Source organism: Ursus maritimus, unplaced genomic scaffold (genome assembly GCF_017311325.1).
Source record: "Ursus maritimus isolate PB19 unplaced genomic scaffold, ASM1731132v1 scaffold_28, whole genome shotgun sequence".
Classification (NCBI taxonomy): domain Eukaryota; kingdom Metazoa; phylum Chordata; class Mammalia; order Carnivora; family Ursidae; genus Ursus; species Ursus maritimus.
Window position 1 is genome coordinate 27,540,472 of NW_024425341.1, and position 23,348 is coordinate 27,563,819.

At 35.2% G+C, this 23,348-nt stretch overlaps 1 protein-coding gene across 1 annotated transcript in view; it reads left to right on the forward strand.

The window, feature by feature from the left end:
• The first annotated feature begins 2,791 nt into the window (after nt 1-2,791).
• The window catches only part of WDR17 (WD repeat domain 17), an 81,047-nt gene continuing 60,490 nt past the window's right edge, over nt 2,792-23,348 (forward strand). The window contains exons 1-3 of the mRNA XM_008708869.2: nt 2,792-2,904; nt 14,485-14,613; nt 22,019-22,202. Of these exons, the coding sequence (XP_008707091.1) occupies nt 2,839-2,904; nt 14,485-14,613; nt 22,019-22,202 (379 nt within the window). The 5' untranslated portion in view covers nt 2,792-2,838. The remainder of the gene's footprint in view (nt 2,905-14,484; nt 14,614-22,018; nt 22,203-23,348) is intronic.

Sequence of the window (23,348 nt, forward strand, 5' to 3'; positions counted from 1 at the left end):
ATAGGGCCAGTCCAAAGCAGTAGGCAGTGGTATACAGTCAGCCCATGATGGGTCATGGCAAACATAGAGAGATACAGGAAGGAATATGAAAAAGAACCAATAATCAAACTTCAGGTTACTTGTGCGTTTGGATATGAATGCCTATAGGAACTTTTCTGACAATACACAACATTTTACTTCATTCTCAATATTTTCTTTAACATGACATTTACCCGTTGATTACTGTCATTTACTTCCATCACTGGTCATAAAAGGTAGTAAGAATTTTCTGACTGTGAATTAAGTTAAAGTTGGGATTTTAGCAATAGTTAGTCAATTAGATCCATGGACTAATGCACGGATATAAATCTGTGTACTAAGTGCCACCATGACTGTCTTCTTCCTGTCTCAGTTTCTGCTCAGTGATCATGACATGCTTCCCCTCTGAGGTCAGCTACAGGTTTTAGCTCTGCACTCCTGGCTGTCCTAACCCATCAAACAGATGTGAGAGTTGAAAACTGTTAGTTGTTTTTACACTAAATGAACCAGATTCTATTCACTCTCAGATCATCAAAACATCTGACTACCATCAGGAATATGTATCCTTATGCAAGATAGTGTTTCATCTGGGATTACATGATGTGAAATATTTTACTTTTCTTAATTCTTGTAAGTATGGTAAATAGTGTTCATGGAAAAATATCACAAAGTAAGGCATTGAACTATTGTGTGCCCTAGGAATTCATTTTAACTACATTGTATTTAAATTGGTAAATAAATATACTTGCACCCGGTATGATTATAAAATAATTTTACCAATTCAAGTTGGCATTTTATTTTATGCTTAAAAAATGTCTTAAATGATTTGGTTAGCCATTTCCCTATAAGGAATTGAATAGTAGTCCCATTTCATTTGTTGGTGAGTATATTACCTGTCACTTGGGTACTTTTCTTTAGACCCTTTCCAAGTTTCAGAAATATGTAAGTTTACTTCATGTGAACTGCCATTAGTTGACAGACTTCTAGGGCTGTGAGCGTCAATTCACTGAACAAACATTTTGTATCTTCTGTACAAAGATGAACAAGGCAAGTTCCTTTGCCTTGGGGAACTCACAATTTGTATGTACACAAATAATCACTATCTAATACTTGCAAATATGTAAATAAAGGCAAACAGATGAGGGATTTGGTGCATTTGAGAAAGTCTTCAAAGAAGGAGGATTTTTAAGTTGTGCCTTAGAAGACCGTAAATGCGATAGATCTCATTATTCACAGCAAGAGCGGAAAGGACAGCTCAGGCAAAAGCATTTAGAAACTAACATGAATAAAGGGATGATGGTATAAAACATGTTTAGGAATTGTAGTGCAAGCAGGGATAGGAGTGAGTAAACTATTTTATTCGTTCATACAAGACATGATGAGGGGTTTTGCTAAAACATTGACTTTAGAGATGGAGAGAGGGCCTTTTGAAGAAATAGTTTAAAGATAGCTTGATAAGACTTGGTGATCAAATATAGTGGAACAGGAAGGGGAAGGTGATGAAAGAGTCAGAGACAGCTTGCTGTTTTTATCTCAGGTTACTGTCCAGAGTATAATGATAGTCATTGAAATGGGGAATGCAGGAGAAAGTCAAGAATGTTCAGAGGTGGTTGAAAGGGTCCAATCAGGAAGTCATCAATAAATAAATAAATCTAGAGATTATATCAGTCCTACAACTTCCTATGAAAGTGAGAGCCTATTCCCAAGCATTTTGACCTGAGGCTTCAAGAAGATATTTGAAAATATTTCTAGAAAAAAAGGGAGAGGAATTAGTCTGAAGAAGTAAACATCAGCCATGGTGATGTTTACCATATGTCATAGAAGTGTACCTTTTTTATACCAGAACAAATGCTATCTTACTTTATAGGATATGAAGAATGAAACACTCAAATTACTCAAATGTTTTCTTTTTCTTTCTGCCCCCCCACTCCCTCTCTTCTTTCCTTTTTTCTCCACTGAGATATAATGGTTTGATGAGTTTGCTGAGGAAAAGATCAGTCAGAATGTGCTGCTATATGTTGGGTGAAGCACATGAACTTTACAGAGGGTATTTTGAAGTCCACGTATTCTCCAGTATACCAAGAAATGTCTTCTTTAGCATGGCTAGTAAGTAGTATCTTCCAGAAGTGAGTAAAATGGAAAAGAAGCCAAATCCATGTGCTTTTGATTCTCTGCTGAACATATTAGCCCTCTATTAAGTGGTATGCAGTCTCCAAACTTTTTGAGGCCCTTAGGCAGTTAGCAGTTAACTGTGAAATGATTTAACTCTTAAGTATGGAGATGGAAACAAATGGAAATAAAGACTTGGCTTTGTCATTGTACACTTTCTAACCTAGAAGCTTTCTTCTGGCTTTATCTCCAACTCCAAAGGTTGAAAATAGAACTTTTCTGCTTCCCATTGCTTTGTGGTTTCTCTGGATTCCTTACTTGTAACTTGGTAACTTTTAGATATAATTTGCCTATTTCTTGCAACAGTTGAATCAAATATGTTTTTTTTAGAATGAAAACTGAAAGCCTAATATTTGATAAAGCATTTGCTGGTACTATACAACAACATAATGATTATTTGGTTTTTCTTTCCTATTCGAGTATAGGCTTACATTTTCTGGTTTAGCATTATTTTTACAGAAAGCATTATTTGTAAATTATTTAAACTGTTTCAGCTGAAATGTTTGTGCGCTTCTAGCTTCTTGTACTGAACAACATTTCACAAGGCAGATTTTGGTATAGCTGTTTGGTTGAAACGCATTATTGTTACTTTAGGTGCCGACTATTCTGATGCCGAGTTTCCAATTGCCTTGATTAAAGTAGAAACATACTATGGCTTGGATGACTTACATTTCAAATTGGTTTGAGCAAGATGATTGGTATGAAGGACTACGAAGAGTAAGATATATTTATGTTGTGTTTATGATTTTCCGTGGGTTTCTTTTTCTGCTTTACTACTCATGCAGCTGTATTTCTTTGTCATTTATGTTGCAGACAGTTTTGCATTGCGATATTTTGAGGGTAAATAAGATACTTGATAGATTCCAAAGCAGAGGTAAGAAAATAATATAAGTATAGTCATAATCATACATTGGAGAAAAGATATTTTTTTCTGTCCTTGTTTCACATTAATTCTTAATGTTTTTAGGTTGTCTTCAGGCTTTAAATATAAAGTAGAATTCTTTTTAATGAGATTAATGTATGAAAACAGTAATACTTTTAATAGTCATTTTACATAAAGAAAAACATTTAATGAAGTAGGAGATGTGTATGATAGTAGTATCTATTATATTAATATTGTAAAAGAAAATGCAAAAAGTTTCTGAAGAACAGTGCCATGTTCTATCTGATGAATTTTTAGGCGATTAATTATGTTTCAAAAGATTTGCATTGTTACCATGGCAACTTTTGTATAGTATTTTGAAAATAGCTATTCTGATCTATTATTACAGTCGTAGAAAACTGCTATTTAAAATTGCATCTAATCAAAATGGATTTAGTGTAAAATAATACGATGTCTTTTTGATTATTTTTCCCTTTTTAATGGAAGATTTCTTAATCATTTAAATGAAGGTGCTTTGGGGATTTATTTTTCTTACACAGCCTGGATTTTTCTTTTTATTAATGAGTGGAACAAAAAAAGTGAGAGTATCTTCCTGCGGTTTTACCAGCTTTCCTCCCTGTCATCGTTGGAGGGCATAAGATTCCAAAGATAGGAAGCGTGGCTTTTCCCTCCCACCTTACTTCCTCAGGGTCCCTCCTCCACGCATCCATGAAAGACATTTTCTCAGTATATTATTTTCTTTTAGCTATCTTTTTAACTGTAATTCCTCAGCAGTTTAAAACCTCCTGCCTTTTGGGCTTTTCTTCAGATTTTTTTTCAGCTCTGAAACAAGCCGGTAAACATCTTTGCCAGTGAATCGCTGGAGAATGCCCTCATGTTGTAGGTGCTAAGGCATTCTTCAGAAAACAGGGTGAGAATCAGTGGGTGGCTCGTCATTCTGAATTTCGGTCTTATCCCTACATGATGGAAGTACCTCGGCTTATGAGTTTAAGAAGTCCCACTGGACGCACACACACCCTTTGTTTGTATTGTGTGTGTGCATTTTAAATGTAATAATAAGCACATTTTTGATGTTGAACTAGAGGGTGTTTTTTTCAAGTGTAGTCCATATATTTGTCAATGGGAGGGCATAGGGATGGTAGTCTTAACTTGCTAGAATGCTTTTTACTAAAATTGGCTGTTCCTTTGTTTAGTGACATTAGGGTAGTTCGTAGAGATGATGAGGATTCAAAATCTTTTTCTCCATCATAAGCCCCGTCTGCCCTTTAATACTACCATTGGCCTTTATAAATGAGCTCCTGGCTCTGAGACCTATTATAAGAGTAGCTGTTCTTATATATAGAAACAGTTCAACCCTGAAATTACCATATTGTCGTCTTCATGAGTTTGAGCTGCTTCTGGCTCAAGTTTTGGTCAGTTCTTATATAGACTTAGATGAGAATGAAAGATCCTATTCTAAATAATGAAAATTGGCACATGAATATGGACTTTAATTTCCTCTTAAAGGCCAGCTTATTATTCAGATGATGTGCATGTGCTTATATATCCTATGTAATCAGCATTCAGCATAGCAAATTTTTCAATAGAATTTTTTTCTCCTTATTTATTTAGAAGCAACATTACAGCGTTGTAGTGTGAGGTTAGAATGTACATGGAAACAACAGATTTTATAATAGTACAGAGGACCATATGGGATGAATGAAAGTATGGCTGTGAGGTTATTACATTTCACATGAAGCAGAACAGTAACACAGAGTATAACAGATGTTGGCGAGGATGCAGAAAAAGGGGAACCCCCTTACACTGCTGGTGGGAATAGAGTATTTCTTTAGATGTTCACAGGAAAAGCTAAGTTGGATTTTTTAGTTAAAATTGTAATTTAGAAGTATAATGATTGAAAAATTACATGCAAGTGTGAGTTTGATCTTTAGCACAAAATTATGATAGAATTAATTTTGATATAATTAATATTTATGGCATATGTATATATTTCTACAGATACACATACACGTATATATGAACTTGATTTTAACTTCGTTTTATAATTTTGTTTTTGGTAGTGTTGTAACTCTAGCCATGTTTTAAAGTTCATTATGATTATTTCATATCAACATACTCTTGCTTATTCAAAAGTGAACTTTAGGGGCGCCTGTGTGGCGCAGTCATTAGGCATTTGCCTTGGCTCAGGGCGTGATCCCGGTGTTCCGGGATCGAGTCCCACATCGGGCTCCTCTGCTGGGAGCCTGCTTCTTCCTCTCCCACTCTCCCTGCTTGTGTTCCCTCTCTCGCTGGCTGGCTATCTCTGTCAAATAAATAAATAAAAAATCTTTAAAAAAAAAAGTGAACTTTAATATTACACAAATCTAATATAAATTTACTCTTATCACTTTTTTTTACATTTATATACTTAATGTATAGAGCATCTGTACTGTACTTGTAATGTATGTGTTGTATTTCATATGAGATTGAAACAAAAAATTGAATTTAGGTTAAATAAACACTGTCTTTGCAAGTAGGCTGTTGCCAGGCTACTGGCACTGTCACTTACATGTGGGGTGACACAATGCTCAGACTTTCTTCCCGAAGCCTTTATAAATCTCCAGTATTCAGTGTACCACAGGGTTTAGTACTTCATCTTTAAAGTGCGCATGTTGTTTCTGGGCCAGAAAGATAATATTTTCCAAAGCAACAAATCTTTAGAATGGACATGGAAATTCTTAAGTCATTCACATAAAAATGAAACCTATTCTAAAGTAAGGGTAGAAAAGAATACTTAATATTTATCTGAAATCTATAATTAACTGTTACATTCAGTTAACATATACTTATTTACCTAAATATGTGACATTTTTTTTTTAGGATTTATGTTTTAAAAAAGGTATATATTTTGGAATGGACTTGCAGTTGAACATTTTCCTTTTCAGTAATGCAGAATCATTAATTATGTAACCATTCGTGCTGACTACAAAGATAACAAAAGCTTCTGGACATTTCTTTTTATCTCCTTAGCAATTACAGATATCACTTAATAAAAGTTATATCATATTACATGTATTTTTAATAATATTTTTGAAAAATAATGTAGAAGTTTCAGACACTACCCATTTATTTTGTATTTATTTTTATTTTTTTAGTTTTTTTTTTTTTTAAGATTTTATTTATTTATTCGACAGAGATAGAGACAGCCAGCGAGAGAGGGAACACAAGCAGGGGGAGTGGGAGAGGAAGAAGCAGACTCATAGCAGAAGAGCCTGATGTGGGGCTCGATCCCAGATCGCCGGGATCACGCCCTGAGCCGAAGGCAGACGCTTAACCACTGTACCACCCAGGCGCCCCTATTTTTTTAGTTTTTTAAAAGATTTTATTTTTTATTTTTTTCCAGAGAGAGAGAGAGAGCGAGCATGAATGGGGGAGAGGCAGAGGGAGAAGCAGACTCTCTGCTGAGCAGGGATCCCGATGCAGGGCTCCATCCCAGGACCCCGAGATCATGACCTGAGCCAAGGGTAGATGCTTAACTGACTGAGCCACCCAGGAGCCCCAATAGTGCCCCATTAAATACATAATTAAGATTTATAAATGCAATAGTATTCATATATTTAATGATGTATAATTTTTTCAAATTTTATTCAAAATCATAGAGTTTTACAATAAGTTGCCATTTTGTTTTATCCTGCTTATTATTTTAATTCCTGAATTGGACAAGTTATTCAACTCTGAATTTAGAAAGGAATTAGTTGTTAGATTGTAAGACTTGTGAAAGCTGCTTAGAAACCAGGTCATATCAAATCATATGACAATATTGAAATTTTTATATTCTCTAAATTTGGAAGTTAAAAAATAGTAAATTAAGAAAAGTAGCAAATCAAGATATACTGGTAATTAAAGTAAAAAGAATTGACAAAATGGATTTTGAAGTAACTTATTTATTTTTAATAAATAGTTAGCAGAGGGACTTTGAGTTTCTAGTCTGGCAGGTAAGGAGCTTAGAAGTCTTCACTTTGGCCTAAAATGGTAAAAAGCTGAGCAAACTGAAAAATCAGCTTTCTTCTTAAATCTCTAAGGGAAGTGAGGTCATGAGGCGAATTGCCTCTTCCACAGTTGGAGAGACGGACAGGCAGTTGCAGAAATTCACAACCTACTGGAGCAGAGACCTCCAGCTGAAACCTCCGTGGGAACCAGAGCCACAGTAGGAAAACCTGAACTATGATGAATTGCTGGAGGCTCAGTCCCAAGTCTGAGAGTTAAAAACTCCAGGGAGGGCCCCAGGCTTGTGTGCTTAACCTCCAGGATCTCTACCAGGTCCTCCAAGTGAAATCAGGGCAAATCCCTCATGCTTCTGGCAGGCGCAGAAGAAAAGGAACCACTTTGAAATATATCATGGCATTTTTTTCTTAGCAAGGCTGTTTGCAGGAGAAATTGTCTTACCAGAACCTAACCTGCTGGTTATTTCAGAGCCTAACCTATGTGGGCAAGGGAAATAACTAACTTCAGCCCATTGTACCCATCATGTCCCACCTAAGGGATAAAAAAAAAAAAAACAACCCAAGAATCACTGGTGAAATTCACATTCCACAGGCGTAGGCTCACCAAAAGACAGAGACCTAATCATAGGACTATGGTATACTTCCTCTCCTGCCACAACTTACCATCCTGTTACTGAAGGTCAGTTTACTACAGTTCCTTTTACCCAGTATATCATGTTCTCCTCTCAAGGAGAAGATTACAGGGCATATTAAAAGGCAAAAAAAGCACAGTTTAAAGAGAATAACAAGAGTCAAATATGGCAGGAATGTTGGAATTATCAGACCAAGAATTTGAAGGAACTATGATTAATATACTAAGGACTTTAATAAAAAAAAAAAGTAGACAACATACAAGAACAGATGGATAAGTTAACCAAAGAGATGGAAATTCTAAGAAGAATCAAAAAGAAATGCTAGAGACCAGAAACACTAGCAAATGAAGAATATCGATAGTGAGCTCATTAGTAGACTCGATATGGCTGAGGAAAGAATTTCCTAGCTTGAGGATATGACAGTGCGGACTTCCAAATCTGAAAAGAAAAGAGAAAAAAGAATGGGGAAATAAAAAACAGACTCTCCGGGAGCTGTGGGACAACTAAAAAGGTGTACCATACACATACGGGAAATACCAGAACAAGAAGAAAAGAGTAAAAGCAACAGTTGAAGCAATAATGACTTAGAATTTCCCCAAATTAATGTCAGACAGCAAACCACAGATCCAGGAAGCCCAGGAAATACACAACATGATACATGCAAAAACAAAAACAACAAAACTGTACCTAGGCAAATCATATTCAAACTGCAAAATAAAAAAAAAAAAATTAAAAAAAGAGAGAGGGAAAATCTTGAAAAAAACCAGAGAAGCAAGGATAAGAATTCATTCAACTACTCACAAACCATGAAAAAAAGAGAATGACTGAAATATTTAGAGTGTTCAGAGAAATTAAATACCAGCCAAGAAATCCATACTCTGTGAAATTATCTTTCATGAGTGAAGGAGAGATAAAGACTTTCTCAGACAAAAAAAATTTGGGAATTTGTTGTCAGTAGACGTGCCTTGCATCAAATGTTAGGAGAAGTTCTTCAGAGAAGGTAAGTGATATAGGTCAGAAGCTCAGATCTGCATAAACAAAGGAAGAGTATTGGAGAATGAATAAGTAAACGTAAAATAAAATTTGTTTATTTTTAGATTTTATTTATGTATTTGACAGAGAGAGTCAGTGAGAGAGGGAACACAAGCAGGGGGTTGTGAGAGGGAGAAGCAGGCTTCCCGCCGATCAGGGAGCCCGATGCAGGGCTCGATCCCAGGACCCTGGGGTCATGACCTGAGCCGAAGGCAGACGCTTAATGGCTGAGCCACCCAGGTGCCCCAAAAAACTTTCATTTTTCTTATTCTTAATCTTATTAACAAATAACAGTTTGTTCAAAATACAAATGCAACAACGTATTTGATTATGTATGCTTTTATACACATACACATGCATACTCACATATGTACATATATATATGCTGTGTTGCTTATGTATAAGCGAAATGAATGACAGCAATGATACAAGGGTTGGGAAGAGGAATTAGGGATATTTTGTTATTATAAGGTGGCCACAGTACCTGAGAAGTGATATGGTGTTATCTGGAAGTACACTTGGATTAGTCGTAAATGTACAATACAGAGTCTGAGACAATCACACACACAAAAATTTTAAATGAGACATAATTGATAGGCTAAGAAAGAAGAAAAAATTGAATCATATAAAGTGCTCAGTTGAAACCAGAAAAGAAAGAAAAAGTGTGGAAGACAAAAACAGGAACAAATTGAGATAATAAAAATAGGGTAGATACTACTCCAAGCATATCAATAATTACCTCGAACATCAGTGATCTAATGCACTAATAAAAAGACAGAGACCCAACTATACATTGTCGACGAGTAACTCAAATTAAATGTAAAAACGTATATAGATTAAGAGTAAAGGGATGAAGAAAGATATACCATGCTAACACTAATTAAAAGAAGTGGGTATAGCTATGTTAATTTCAGACAGAGCAGAATTCAGAACAGGGGTAAAGAGGAACATTACATAGTGATAAGAGGGTCAGTACTCCAAAAAGACATAACAGTACTTAATGTGTCTGTGCCTAATAGCAGAGTATTGTCATCCCTGAGGCAAAAATTGATAAAAACGCAAGGAGAAGTAGATGAGGACACTATTATAGTTGGAGACTTTACTACTCTGTCAGATGGAACAGATCTACCAGACAGAATCAGTAAGAACGAAGTTGAACTGTATAGCATCTTCAAGCAACTGTATCTAATTTGCACCTACAGAATACTTCCCCCAGCCACAGCAGGTTGCACATTCTTCTCAAGCTCACATTCCCCTAGACAGACCATATTTTGGGCCATAAAACACATCTCAACCACTTGAAAGTAAAGAAATAATACAAGGTCTGCGCTCAGACATCAGCAGAATTCAACTAGAAATCAACAACAGAAGTATAACTTGAAAATCCCCAAATACTTAGAGACTAAACAACAGTCTTCTAAATAACACATGGATCAAAGAAAAATTCCTAAGAGAAATTGAAAAGCATTTTGAACTAAATGAAATTGAAAATACAGCAACACAATTTATAGGATGCAGCAAAAACAGTGCCTAGAAGAAATTTATAGCATTTAATGCATATATTACAAAAGAAGGAAGATCTAAAATTAATCATCTAAGCTTCTTCCTTGGGAAACTAGAAAAAGAAGAGCAAATTAAATACAAAGTAAGGAGAAAAACAGAAATAATAAAAATTTAGGTCAGAAATCAATGAAATCAAAAATAGAAAATCAACAAAACTAAAAGCTGCTTCTTTGAAAAGATCAGTAAAATCTATAAGCATTTAGCTAGACTAATTAAGAAGAAAAGAGAAAAGGAACATATTACTAATACCAAAAATGAAAGAGGGGATATCGCAATATAACCTATGGACATTAGAAGGATGATACAGGAATACTACATCAATTCCATACCCCAAAATTTGGTAACCTAGATGAAATGGACTAATTCTTTACAGACACAATTTGCCAAACCTCACAGAAGAAATATACAATGTGAATAGGCTTACATCTTAAAGAAATTGAATCAATAATTACATTTTATGATACTGTGATTTGTAAGAAATATATGTTTGGTCATTTAGATGACCCAATTTCTCAAGTGTTGAGAGCCATAAACGTGTCTTTTGTTATGCTAATGAGGTGACTTTTAGAAAGCACCTAAGGACGGGGGCTCATCCCTGGCTGGAGCCAACATAGGATTAGAGAGTTGGAACTTTCAGTCCTACCCCTTGACCTTCAGGGAGGGGAGAGGGGCTGGAGGGTGAAAGATTGCCAATGGCCAGTGATAGAATCAATCATGCCTATATAATGAAGCCTCCACGAAACACAAAAGGAAGGGGTTCAGAGGGCTCTCCAGTTGAGGAACATGTGGCCCACTCTGAGAGGACAGAATCTCATTGACCCTTCCCTTATCCCTTGCCTTACGCATCTATCTGGCCGTTCCTGAGTTATATCCTCTTTTAATAAATGTTTCTCTGAGTTCTTGAGCCATTCTAGCAAATTAAAAGACTTGAACAGACCCTTCACTGAAGAAGATAGATGGCCTGTAAGTATGAAAAGATGTCTGACACAGGGAATTGCAAATTAAAACAGCAGTGAGTTACTCCTGTATCTCTATTAGAATGGCCTATCCAAAACACTGACAACAGCAAAGGCTGGTGAGGATGGGAAACAGCGGGAACTCTCATTGATTTCTGGTGGGAATGCAAATGGTACAGACACTTTGGAAGACAGTTTGATCATTTCTTATAAAATAAACATATTCCTACCAGGATCCAGCAATCACTTCCTTTTGCACTCCTTGTTATTTACCTAAATGAATTGAAAACTTATGTTTACACCAAAATCTGTGCATGAATGTTTATAGCAGCTTTCTTCATAACTGTTAAAACTTGGAAACAACCAAGATGTCCCTCAATAGGTGAATGGATACATGAACAGTGGTACATCCAGAAAAGGGAATATTTTTCATTGCTAAAAAGAGATGAGCTACCAGGCCATGAAAATACATGGAGGAAACTTAAATGCATATTACTAAGTTAAAAAAGCCAATTTGAAAGGTTGCACACTGTATAATTACAATATGACATTCTGGAAAAGGCAAAACTATGGAGAGTATAACAATATCCGTGGTTGCCATGGGCTATTGAGAACAGGAGAGATCAATAGGCAGAACAGAGAGGATTTTTAGGGCAGTGTTATCTATTCTATACAATCTAAGATGGTGGATACATGTCCTACATTTGTCAAAACCCATGGAATGAATAACAGCAAGAGTGAACCCTGATGCAAGCTATGGACTCTGGGTGATGAATGTGTCAGTGTTGGTTCATCCTTGTAACAAATGTACCAGTCTGATGGGAGGTATCGATAGTGGGGGAGGTTGTGTGTACCCGGGGACAAGGAGTGAATGGGAACTCTGTAATTTTTACTCAGTTTTGCTGTGAAGCTAGCACTGCTCTAAAAACAGTTTATTAAGTTTAGAAAAGATTTAAGAAACAGCAGAAAGTGAAAATTTTTAAAATGATTCCATTTTACCTGTTTAAATCTTTCTCCTATGTTTCTTTCCCAGATATAAACTCAAAATTTGCTTAAACATAAATCAGAAACCATTTTTACTTACACACAAACATTATTAATAGTAATCATAGACCCCAAAGGTAAACTTCAAAAGCCTATTTGATTCACAGTGTGGTTGAAATAATAATATATTTTCAATGAAAAGTAGTGTTGTAACATTACTAGTGTAGAAAAATACGTATATTTTTAAAACTTTGACAGGAATGCTAGTGCTTGAGGAAATATGGGTGCCAGGGGAGGAGGAAAAAAGATTTTTATAGTTAAGCACTCAAGGACTGAATGAAGCATGGTTATCATGGAATTTTTCACTTCAAATAAATTTTTACTTTAAAAAAAACACTAGTCCCACTTAGATAAGGGGATTTAATGGGATGAAGATAGATTTGGGGAAGAAAGAGGAAAGTAGAAGAGATCTTTTCTAGAAGGTGGAAATAGAAAGGATATGAAGAAGAAAGTAACTTCAAAAATAAATGGGAGATAGCGTAACTGACTAGAAATTGCTGAGCATTAAAATAAAGGAGAAATACAGGGTTATGGTCAGTACATGATTCCACTGATACTGAAGAGGAAGCAGGTGATACAGAGACACTGCTTTATTTTTCAACGACAGTGTCAACTATCCTTGGTTCAGAGTAGCTTGTTTTAAACCGCTAGGTGGCAGGGTAGAGAGAGAAGACGCAGGTTGAGGCGGACGGTTCCGGGGCATACACTGAACAGGTACCTATTAGACTTGAGTCATAGGTCAGATGTATATATATTTATGTGTTAATGTTGCATATGTGTGATATGCACATATTGTGTTAAGGCAATAACATTTTGCTACTAAAATAATATGAAACTTTTGAACAGCATAAACAAAATAGTGATTAAAAATTGACTTTTGGATATGTTAGTCATTGTGAACCAAATTTATTATATCTGCCAGGTATTTACTTAATTTTTCAAAAATATTTTAAGGTTATAATTGCTATTTATATATTTTCCTTATTTTAATCAGATATGAAATTGACAGTGAAAAATTGATATTTGCATGGTATAACTTTGCGGTATAAGTGAACATTGTTAAGAGTCCTCATTTTTAGACCGACATTTTTTACTGTATTAGAAAAGATAATCGAATAATGGTCTGGATTCTGCCTTGAAAAAGTTTGTTTTGGTCAATTAATCTATTCTTGAATGCCATTCATGAGGTGACTATGTAGGGTAATACTCATAATAGTTTTTTTGTTTTTGTTTTTGCTTTAGTGTTTTCCCTGTATCTGTGTTTTCAATATGATCATAGACTTATGAACGGCCTCACTCTTGGTTTCTTTTTCTCCAGCATCCTAGAAGAACTGAGTTTAAAGTTTACACATAGATTCACAGAATCCCTTGAACGGAGAGGAATGGTAGGGTTTCTTTGAGATAGAAGGAACAGACTCATGCGTCTGAGTCCAGCTCATGCTCTGTGCGGCTTGGAGCTGGATCTCCATCCCTGCTTGCTGACTCCCAGCCGGACAGATTCTGTGTCTCCAGGGCTGTTTGCTCCACCATCCTCCACCCAGTCACATCAGCATTTTGTAACCAGTGGTTTCCAGCTTCCTTCTGTCCCATCTTCACAATGGACAGTCTTGTTAGTGCAGCTTACATACCTACCCTGTGTACCGCAGATAGTTTGTGCGAAGATACGGAGTCACTCTAAAGACAGTGATGTTCCTGGCAGAGGCCACAGTCCTCCCAATGTTGGCTCACAGTGTTTTGCACTTGAATTTGCTGCCTTGAATGAATTGCCAGTATTTAAAAATTGGTAGATTTTACACAAAAATCTAGATACTTCCATTTCTCTGGGAAGTTTCATGAATCTGGCAACAGGGGAGGGAGGGCCTTCTCCAGTGGCACTAGAGCCCTTTAGATAGAATATGCACCTTCCGTTTCACCGTAGTCCCCACCACTCCTCTAGGATTCCCAGTCCTCGGCCAGGGCCAGGTGTTATTTGTCATTGATCATTTTCTAATCTCTTGCTTTTTAAATTTGAACTACCTGCCTTGATGTCTCTAGACATTTGAGGATTTCAACTCTTGTTCTCTGAAAGTATACATTGAGATTAATAGTCCTCGTAGAAATTTTTTTCAGGGCATAAAGATAAGGATTGATGAAGATAGCTATAAAATCATTAAGCTTACTGAATAATGAAAATGACTGCTATTTCTCCAAATTTGGTTTTCAAGGCAAACATGTCCCAGGTCAGGCAAGTGGGACTGCTGGCCGCCGGATGTCAGCCGTGGAACAAAGATGTGTGTGCTGCCAGTGGAGACAGGTTTGCGTACTGTGCCACCCTAGCCATCTATATTTACCAGGTAAAGTACTTTACGGATGCCTTTTGATTTCTAATTTTATCAGGTAAAGTTAATATTTAATACGTATCTTAAAATCCCTGTTATAGGAAAGGCTTAATACTGTAATTTAATTGATATTGATATTTTGTTGCTGTTTATACTTTATTGGTTTTACAATTCAAGCTTTTAGAAAATGCTTATATCATAGTTTCAAATTATTAGAAAAATCTTAGTTGATTTCATAAACCTTTATGTGTTGTTCATCAGAAAGAATTTCTTCAAGACTTAAAAGCTTCCAGTTTATGCGTGGTGAGCAATTAGAATCTAATGCTTTTAAAATTTATTTCCACATAAATAATTGGAATTCATTTATTCATTTGTTTCAGACCTTGCTCAGTAGCATTTCATATGAGAAAATCTTCAGTTGAAGAATGTGGGTCATCCATTAGAGACCATTATATTAAAAACAGTGCAGATATAAAATATTTTGAGATATTCTTGAGACACAAACCTTTATAAATCCTTTTTTTTCATGTCTGAACTCCATTCAGACATCTCTCATCAGTTCCCAATCTATAGAGCCAATGGCCTTCGGAATTGCCCCAGATAGGGGTGCCATAAACATCTTAAATCCAGGCCAATCTTTCTCCTCAAACCTGGAGTCAGTATTTCACTGTGAGCAGCTAACCACAGATGTGAGGGTTGGCTCTCTTTGGCTGACCTCTTCTCACCTCCTATGCCGCAGGTAACCAGGAGAGATCCTAGCATTTTATACCTTTATATCCTTCTCACCTAAACTATCCTAATAGTCTCTTACTATCCTCTTCACTTCTACTTTGACTCTCTCTATTTAAACATCAGTGTAATCAATCATCTGTAATGCAGATATGCAATTTTCAATCTTCCGCTGCTCGTTCCTTCATATTAACATCCAAACTTCATAGTGTGACGTTGTTTGCAATGTTTCTTTCTCCATCTCCTCTCACCTTGTGCCCTGGGCAGACCAAGCTAATTGTATTTTCCAAAACATCTCAGACTCTCTTATATCTTGCCTTTGCTTACACTAATTTTTCCATTTGCCTGTGTTGCTTGTTTAGAGAATGTTTTCTCATCTTTCAAATCTCACCTCAAGTGTATAAACTCTTTTCCATATTCTGCTTTTTCCTCTTTCCTATTGGCAAAGGACCTCATAAAATGGGCTGCCTCTCTGCCTGCTTCCCTTTACCAGAGTCCGTCTTCCTCACCTTTGAATTTCTCAAGTTATTCTGTACTCTCTGGAATTTAAGAGACTCATTAAATATTTTTTGAATGATATATTTTTTGTTGTTCTGAAATACCAACTAATTTCAGTTATGAGTGAAAAAAAATTATTGCATTATACTGGAATAAAAATCCTTTTAATTGCTAATAGTGTAGTTTATTGAAAATGAAAGAAATAATAGCATTAATCTATAAACCAATTAATTTCCCACCATATCAAGTTAGATTTTATGCAGTCCATTACTCAAGATGTAGAAACAGCCAGCAGTCAAACTGCGTTTCAGTCTAACTCACATTTTTTCACTTCCCATTGCCCCGCAGGGAAGACAGCAGCAAGCCTGCTAATTGCCTTCTTTTTCCTCCCATCTGCCTCCTTTACACTTTGCCTGTCCCCATAAGCTTCTCACTCCCAAAGGTCTCCTACAAAATTTCTCCCTTAGTCTTAAGTCCCTAACTTCTCGTCTTATTTCCTTTTAGAGAAGAAGAATGTATCAGTCAAGGTAAACTATTCCTCCAAGGAGTTAGGACAGTCAGAGAGTGGATGAAGGCAGAACTTAATTTTTTTCATGTTCGCATGTGTCTTAAGTTTTATGTGACGTTTTATGACTTGAATAGGAAGATTGAGCTAAAATTATTAGTATAAAAAACTTATGAAGAAAATGTATATGTCATTGAAGACTGAAGCAAACTAAAAATCACCCTGATTTAGAAATTAAAACAAACAAACTCAGATGACAGTTCATTACAGAGTTCACTGTAAAAACTTGTTTCAAAGAATGCAAATAGAAAATATATTTATATTAAATGGTGACATTAACATTAAACTTATATTAATCAGTACCCTTTTAAATGTCATTGTCTAAATAGAAGTGCTTCAAAAATTATGCTACATAAATATAAAATATTATAATTATTTTCAAAGGGAATATTTATTAAATCATACCTAGGGTCAATGTACAGAGTCTGACAGTCTGTCACAGTCTGTATAATGATGCTGAAGTATTCTCAGATCTGCCTGAACTATTAAATGATACTTGTCAATGCCATAAGAATTTTTTCCTTGACCATTGAATTGTGATGCAATAATATATTAACTACTCTAAAAATAATTTATGGTCCAACTCAATGTAATGGTATAGATTCATAATAGTGAATTGTAAATATAATAGGAATGTATTAATAAATTAATCCCCATAAGTGTTCTGTATTGTGCTTACGATACTACTTAGATACTTTGTATAGTAAAGCCAGTGAAGATCATTGATATGCAACATAGCTTCTTCATGTATTTGTTGTACTTATAGCCTCTTACTGAATTTCTAAATTATATAGCAGTTTTTCTATTAGATACATTAGACACATTCACAGTATTTACCAAAGATAACTTAAATCACTGAATAACTTAAAACTTACAAACCTATTCCTAAATGTACAGAAAATGTACTTATATATTTAAACAGGCCAACTTGAGATTATTATAACATCCGTACTAATCGGATGAAAACTCCCTGGTACTTGGTTCTCTTTAATAATATTTTCATCGGAAGTTGTTCAGGAATAGCTGAAGTTCAAGTAGTAAGAGATATAAAAATTATAGAAGGGAAAACCTTAGGAAATAATTAGGTCATTAGTCAAAATTTTATATACAAAGATGTTTGCTACAGTATTATTTGTGATAGCAAAAGTTAAAAGTTGCTTAAATGCTAAACAATAGCATAATGGCTCATTTTTTAAATAATATTAACTGAATCTCTTCTCTTGGCCAAGGATCACGAGGCACTAGGAATGAAAGTGAACAAATCAGGCAAATTCTTCTCACTGAATTTATATTTTTAGTAAGGACTGGGCAGGGAGACGGCACTAAATAAATAAATAAATAAATATTTCAGGAAAAAATGTGTTCTACAAAGGATATAAAAGCAGATAATATGTTAGCGTCATTGACACCAAAAACAAAGGCAACAAAAACAAAAATAAACAGGTGGGACTACATCAAACTAAAATCCTTTTGCACAGCAAAAGAAACCATCAACAAAATGCAAGGACAGCCCACTGAATGGGAGAAAATATTTGCATATCATATATCTGATAAGGGGTTATATCCGAAATATATGAAGAACTCATACGACGCAATAGCAAATCAAACAATCGATCTGATTAAAAAATAGGCAGAGGATCTGAGTAGACATTTTTCCAAAGAAGACCTGCAGACGGCCAACAGACACATGAAAAGAAATCTCAACGTCACTCATCACCAGGGAAATGCAAATCAAAACCACACTGAAATATTACCTCACACCTGTTAGGATGGCTATTTTCAGAAAGACAAGGAATAACAAATGTTGGGGAGGATGTGGAGAAAATGGAACCCTCGTGCACTGTTGATGGGAAAGTAAATTGGTGTACCGCTATGGAAAACTCTGTGGAGGTTTCTCAAAAAATTAGAAACAGAATTACCATATGATCTAGCAATTCTGTGTCTGAGTGTTTATGTGAAGGAAATGAAAACACTAATTTGAAAAGATACATGCAATCCCATTTTCACTGCAGCATAGCCGAGACACGGAAGCAACCCCAGCGTCCACTGACAGATGAACGGATAACGAAAATGTGGTAGATGTACGCATACAATGGAATACTGTTTAGCCATAAAAAGAAGGAAACCTTGCTACTTGCTACAACACGGATGGGCCTCGAGGGCATTATGCTAAGTGAAATATGTCGGAGAAAGACAAATACTGTATGATCTCACGTATATGTGGAATCTAAAACAAAAACAAAACAAAATAAAACTGAACTCACAGAAACAGAATAAATTGGTGGGTGCCGGAGGTGGGGGTAGGATGGGGGTGAAATGGGTGACGGGAGTCAGAAGGTACAAACTTCCAGTTATAAACTAAGTAAGTCATGAGGATGCAGTGTAGAGCATGTTGACCGTGGTTGATAACACTGTACTGTATATTTGAAAGTTGCTCAGAGAGTAGATCTTAAAATTTACCACAAGAAAAAAATTATAACTGCGTGTGGTGATTATTAAGTAGGCTTATGTGATCATTTAACTATACAGGCAAATATCAAATCATTATGTTGTATACCTGAAACTAATATATGTCAATCATATCTCAATTTAAAAAAAAATGATAGAGTATGGGACAGGTTTTGGGGTAGAGGTGGGTGTATAAATTTATTTCGGTATTGGGCTCAGAAAATAACTTTGTAAAGAGGCATTTTTGAACTGAGACCTGGATGGGAAAGAATGAATAACCATGAGCAAATCGATGGGGAGAGCATTCAAGGCCAAGGGAACAGCAAACAAAGCTTTGAAGCAGAAATAATTTTGCTGTAATAGAGAAACAAGGAGGTCAGAGCAGACAAGCAAGAATGCTTTACCAAATGAGCCTTGCAAACGGCAGAGGTTCATGATGTAGGGCATTGAAGGCCATTTACAGTTAGGATTTTACTGCAAGTATGTGGCTGAAGAAAGAATGGTGTAATAAATAGCTAGTACAATAATGATTTGAAACACTCTTCGATAATACTGTGAAATGTTCATTATTAAAAGGAAAAGCCAGGTACAACAAAATGGCATATACTGTACAATCTCAAACATGTTGAAAATGCTAGAAAGAAAAATTCACTTATAAATGGCACATTTACAAAGGAAATGGGAAAATTAGGCTATTTCTTTTTTCCGCTCACATACAAGAGCACAATGTAATGCCCTATCCAAAAAGCAGTAACAGAAAATGGGTCCAGGGATACTGCTCTGCAGACTTTAGACATCTTAATAATGTAATAATGAGCAGTCGGTTTATTTAATCCAATTTTTTAATTGAAATATAGTTAACATTCAGTGTTCTATTACTTCCAGCTGCACAACATACTGATTCAGCCATTCTCTGCATTACTATGGTCATGACATTAAGTGTCGTCAACATCTGTTACCATACAGTGTTTTTACAGTATTACTGCCTATATTCCCTGTGCTGTACTTTTCATCTCCATGAATTACTTATTTTATAACGGAAGTTTGTACCTCTTCACCCCCTTTATCTATTTCACCCTTCCCCCCACTCACCTCCTCCCTGGCAACTGCCACTTTGTTCTCTGTAGTTAAGAGTCTGGTTTTCTGTTTGTTGTTTCTTTTGATTTTTAGATTCCACATGTAAGTGAAATGATATGATATTTGTCTTGCTCTGTCTGACTTATTTCACTTAGCTTGGTACCTTCTACCTCCAACCATGTTGTCACAAATGGCAACATTTCATTCTTTTTATGACTGGGTAATATTCCATCATACACACACACACACACACACACACACACACACACACACACACATCTTCTTTATGCATTTATCGATGGACCCTTGAGTTGTTTACATATCTTGGCTATTGTAAATAATGCTACAATAAAAAAATAAGGGTGCACATACCTTTTCAAATTAGTGTTTTCATTTTCTTTGGGTAAATACCCAATAGTGGAATTACTAGATTATGTGGTATTTCTATTTCCACTATTTTGAGGTACTTCCATACTGTTCCCATGGGTGGCTGTCCCAATTTACATTCCCCCAGCAGTCCTTTTTCTCCACATTCTCACCAACACTTGTTATTTCTTGTGTTTTTTATTTTAGCCATTCTGACAGGTATAAGGTGATATCTCACTGTGGTTTCGATTTGCACTTCCCTGCTGATGAGTGATGTTGACTGATGTTGGCCATGTGTACATTTTCTTTGGAAAATGTCTGTCTAGGTCCTCTGCTCATTTTTAAGTAGATTATTTGTTTTTTCAGTTCAGTTTTATAAGCTTTATAAGTTCAGTTTTATAAGTTCTTTATACATTTTGGAATATTAACTCCTTTTTGGATATATCATTTACAAATGTCTTCTCCCATTCCATAGATTGTCTTGTCATTTTGTGATGGTTTCCTTCACTGTGAAAAAGCTTTTTAATTTGGTGTAGTCCCAATAGTTTACTTCCTTAGCCTAAATTTTTTCATTTAAATCTAATTGAAAAATTAAAGAAAAAATATTCTAAAGCCAAGGGTTTTTTCCTCATAAATATAGCTAGAGAAAATATAATAAACTCTGAATTATTATGCATATTTAAATGTACATTTATTTTTTCTTGTTTTAAAATTATTGTTTAATTTCAATTCTCTTATTTTTTAAAATGATTTTTTTCTACTCATCATCACTTATGAGGGAAATGCAAGTCAAAACTATGAGATCTCACTTCACACCTGTCAGAATGTCTAAAATCAAAAAACACAAGAAACAACTGGTGTTGGTGAGAATGTGGAGAAAAAGGCACCCTCATGCACTGTTGGTGGGAGGGCAAACTTTTGTAGCCACTGTGGAAAACAGTATAGTTTCCTCAAGAGTTAAAAATAGAACTACCCTATGATCCAGAAATAACCCTAATGGGTATTTACCCAAAGAATACAAGAACGCTAATTCAGAGGGATGCATGCACCCCTATGTATATAGCAGCATTATTTATAATAGCCAAAATATAGAAGCAGCCCGAGTGTCCATTGACTGATGAATGGATAAAGAAGTGGAACATATATACAATGGAATGTTATTCAGCCATAAGAAAGAATGAAATCTTTCCATTTGCAACAACATGGATGGAACTAGAGAGTATAATGCTAAGAAAATAAGTCGGTCAGAAAAAGACAATTACCATATGATTTCACTCATATGTGGAATTTAAGAAACAAAACAAGCAAAGGGAGAAAAAATAAGAGAGGGAGCAACAAATCAAGAAACAGACTCTTAATTATAGAGAATAAACTGATGGAGGAGAGAAGGGCAGGGGGGTGGGTGAAATAGGTGATAGAGATGGCAGAGTGTGCCTGTGAGGAGCACTGCGTGATGTACGGAAGTGTTGATTCACTATATTGTACACCTGAAACTAATATAACACTATATTGGCTAACTGGAAGTAAAATAAAAACTTAACAAAATGATTTCTTTCTATTTATTGAATACACTTAACACTTGAAAGTAGACCAAGGCTTAAAATGTGTACATACCATGTTATTAGGTGTACTGATTTTCATGTTACGTGTAGCTTTTTAAAAATAATGTGATTATTAGTGAGAAGTGTGTTATTTAAAAATAAGCACTGAAATGTCTTATTTATATATTTTTTTTAGTTGGATCACCGTTATAATGAATTCAAACTTCACGCAATTATGTCTGAACATAAAAAAACAATCACAGCTATCTCTTGGTGTCCACATAACCCTGATGTGTTTGCAAGTGGCAGTACCGATAATTTAGTGATCATTTGGAATGTTGCAGAACAAAAAGTCATTGCTAAGCTCGACAATACAAAAGGTATATTTATAACTGGGGTTTATTTTATTAAATGAAATATTTTTATTTTAATAAGCAAAATATTTTATTTAAATTAGCTCAGGTTTTAAAGTACTGCTTTTCAAGCTTTCTAGTGCTAATCTATGTAAGAAATTTATGTAAGAAATTTCATATCATGACTCATTGTGTGTGTACATATGTATAAAACTGAAACAAAATTTCATGGAATATTTATACTTAGTATACCAATCAGTTAAAAACAGTCAATACCAAATGATTTCATTAATATTTAAATATAACAAAAATTGCCAAAATAAATATAAAAATAATAATTGGTAAGATTTTCTTAATGAGACAATTGGTCTAGCCTGTTCATTACTCTATTCCAATCTGAAACATACAAGGACAGTGTTACGCATGTAATCAGTGCCCTGCTGAGCCAGTTTCTTTCCTTTATTTTTAATTGGGTCAAGATAGAAAGCCCTAGTTCACATAAGTAGGTCTTAAGTGAATTGAATATTATTACAGTCTTTCTAGCTAGCATGGTACCCCATGATAATGATGAAGTTATCATTTTTCTGTGTTAGATATCTCAATAATTCAATCACATTTTGAGCACCAAGGTTGTCTTAGTTATTAATTATGGTTTTGAGAGCTACTGCTGGATGTGTTTTTCATGTGCAATTGTTTCTCCAACAATTACTGGTTATAACTTTGAGACAGAAAACTGAGATGTGACAGTCTCACTAACTTTATTTTGTTCCATTTCTTTATAGTGTTCTTTTCAGTAGGTAGCAACAATATTGAGAATTCATAGGCAATTATATGTAGATCTTGCTTCCAAGATATGCCTTTTGGAATCTTTGGATGTGCTCAGCTTACTTAGCATATTTCTTTTTCCTTGTCTTTTCAAATTTAGGTCGTTAGAAATGTTGAAAATACCAGTAAAATAAAACAATTTTGTTACATAATTTTCATCTTAAAAAAACATTTGCCACACAAGGTTAATTTTTCAACTAGAAAAATGTGACTCTCATTCCCATCATTCTGCTTATTTTCGCTTGCAGCAACCTCTGAGCTCCAGTATTAAGTAGTGCGTAGTTTGCTCCAATCTCTGAGCACAGTTTTTTTAAAAGTCAACTCTATTCAGTGAGCTTCCAGTAAAGT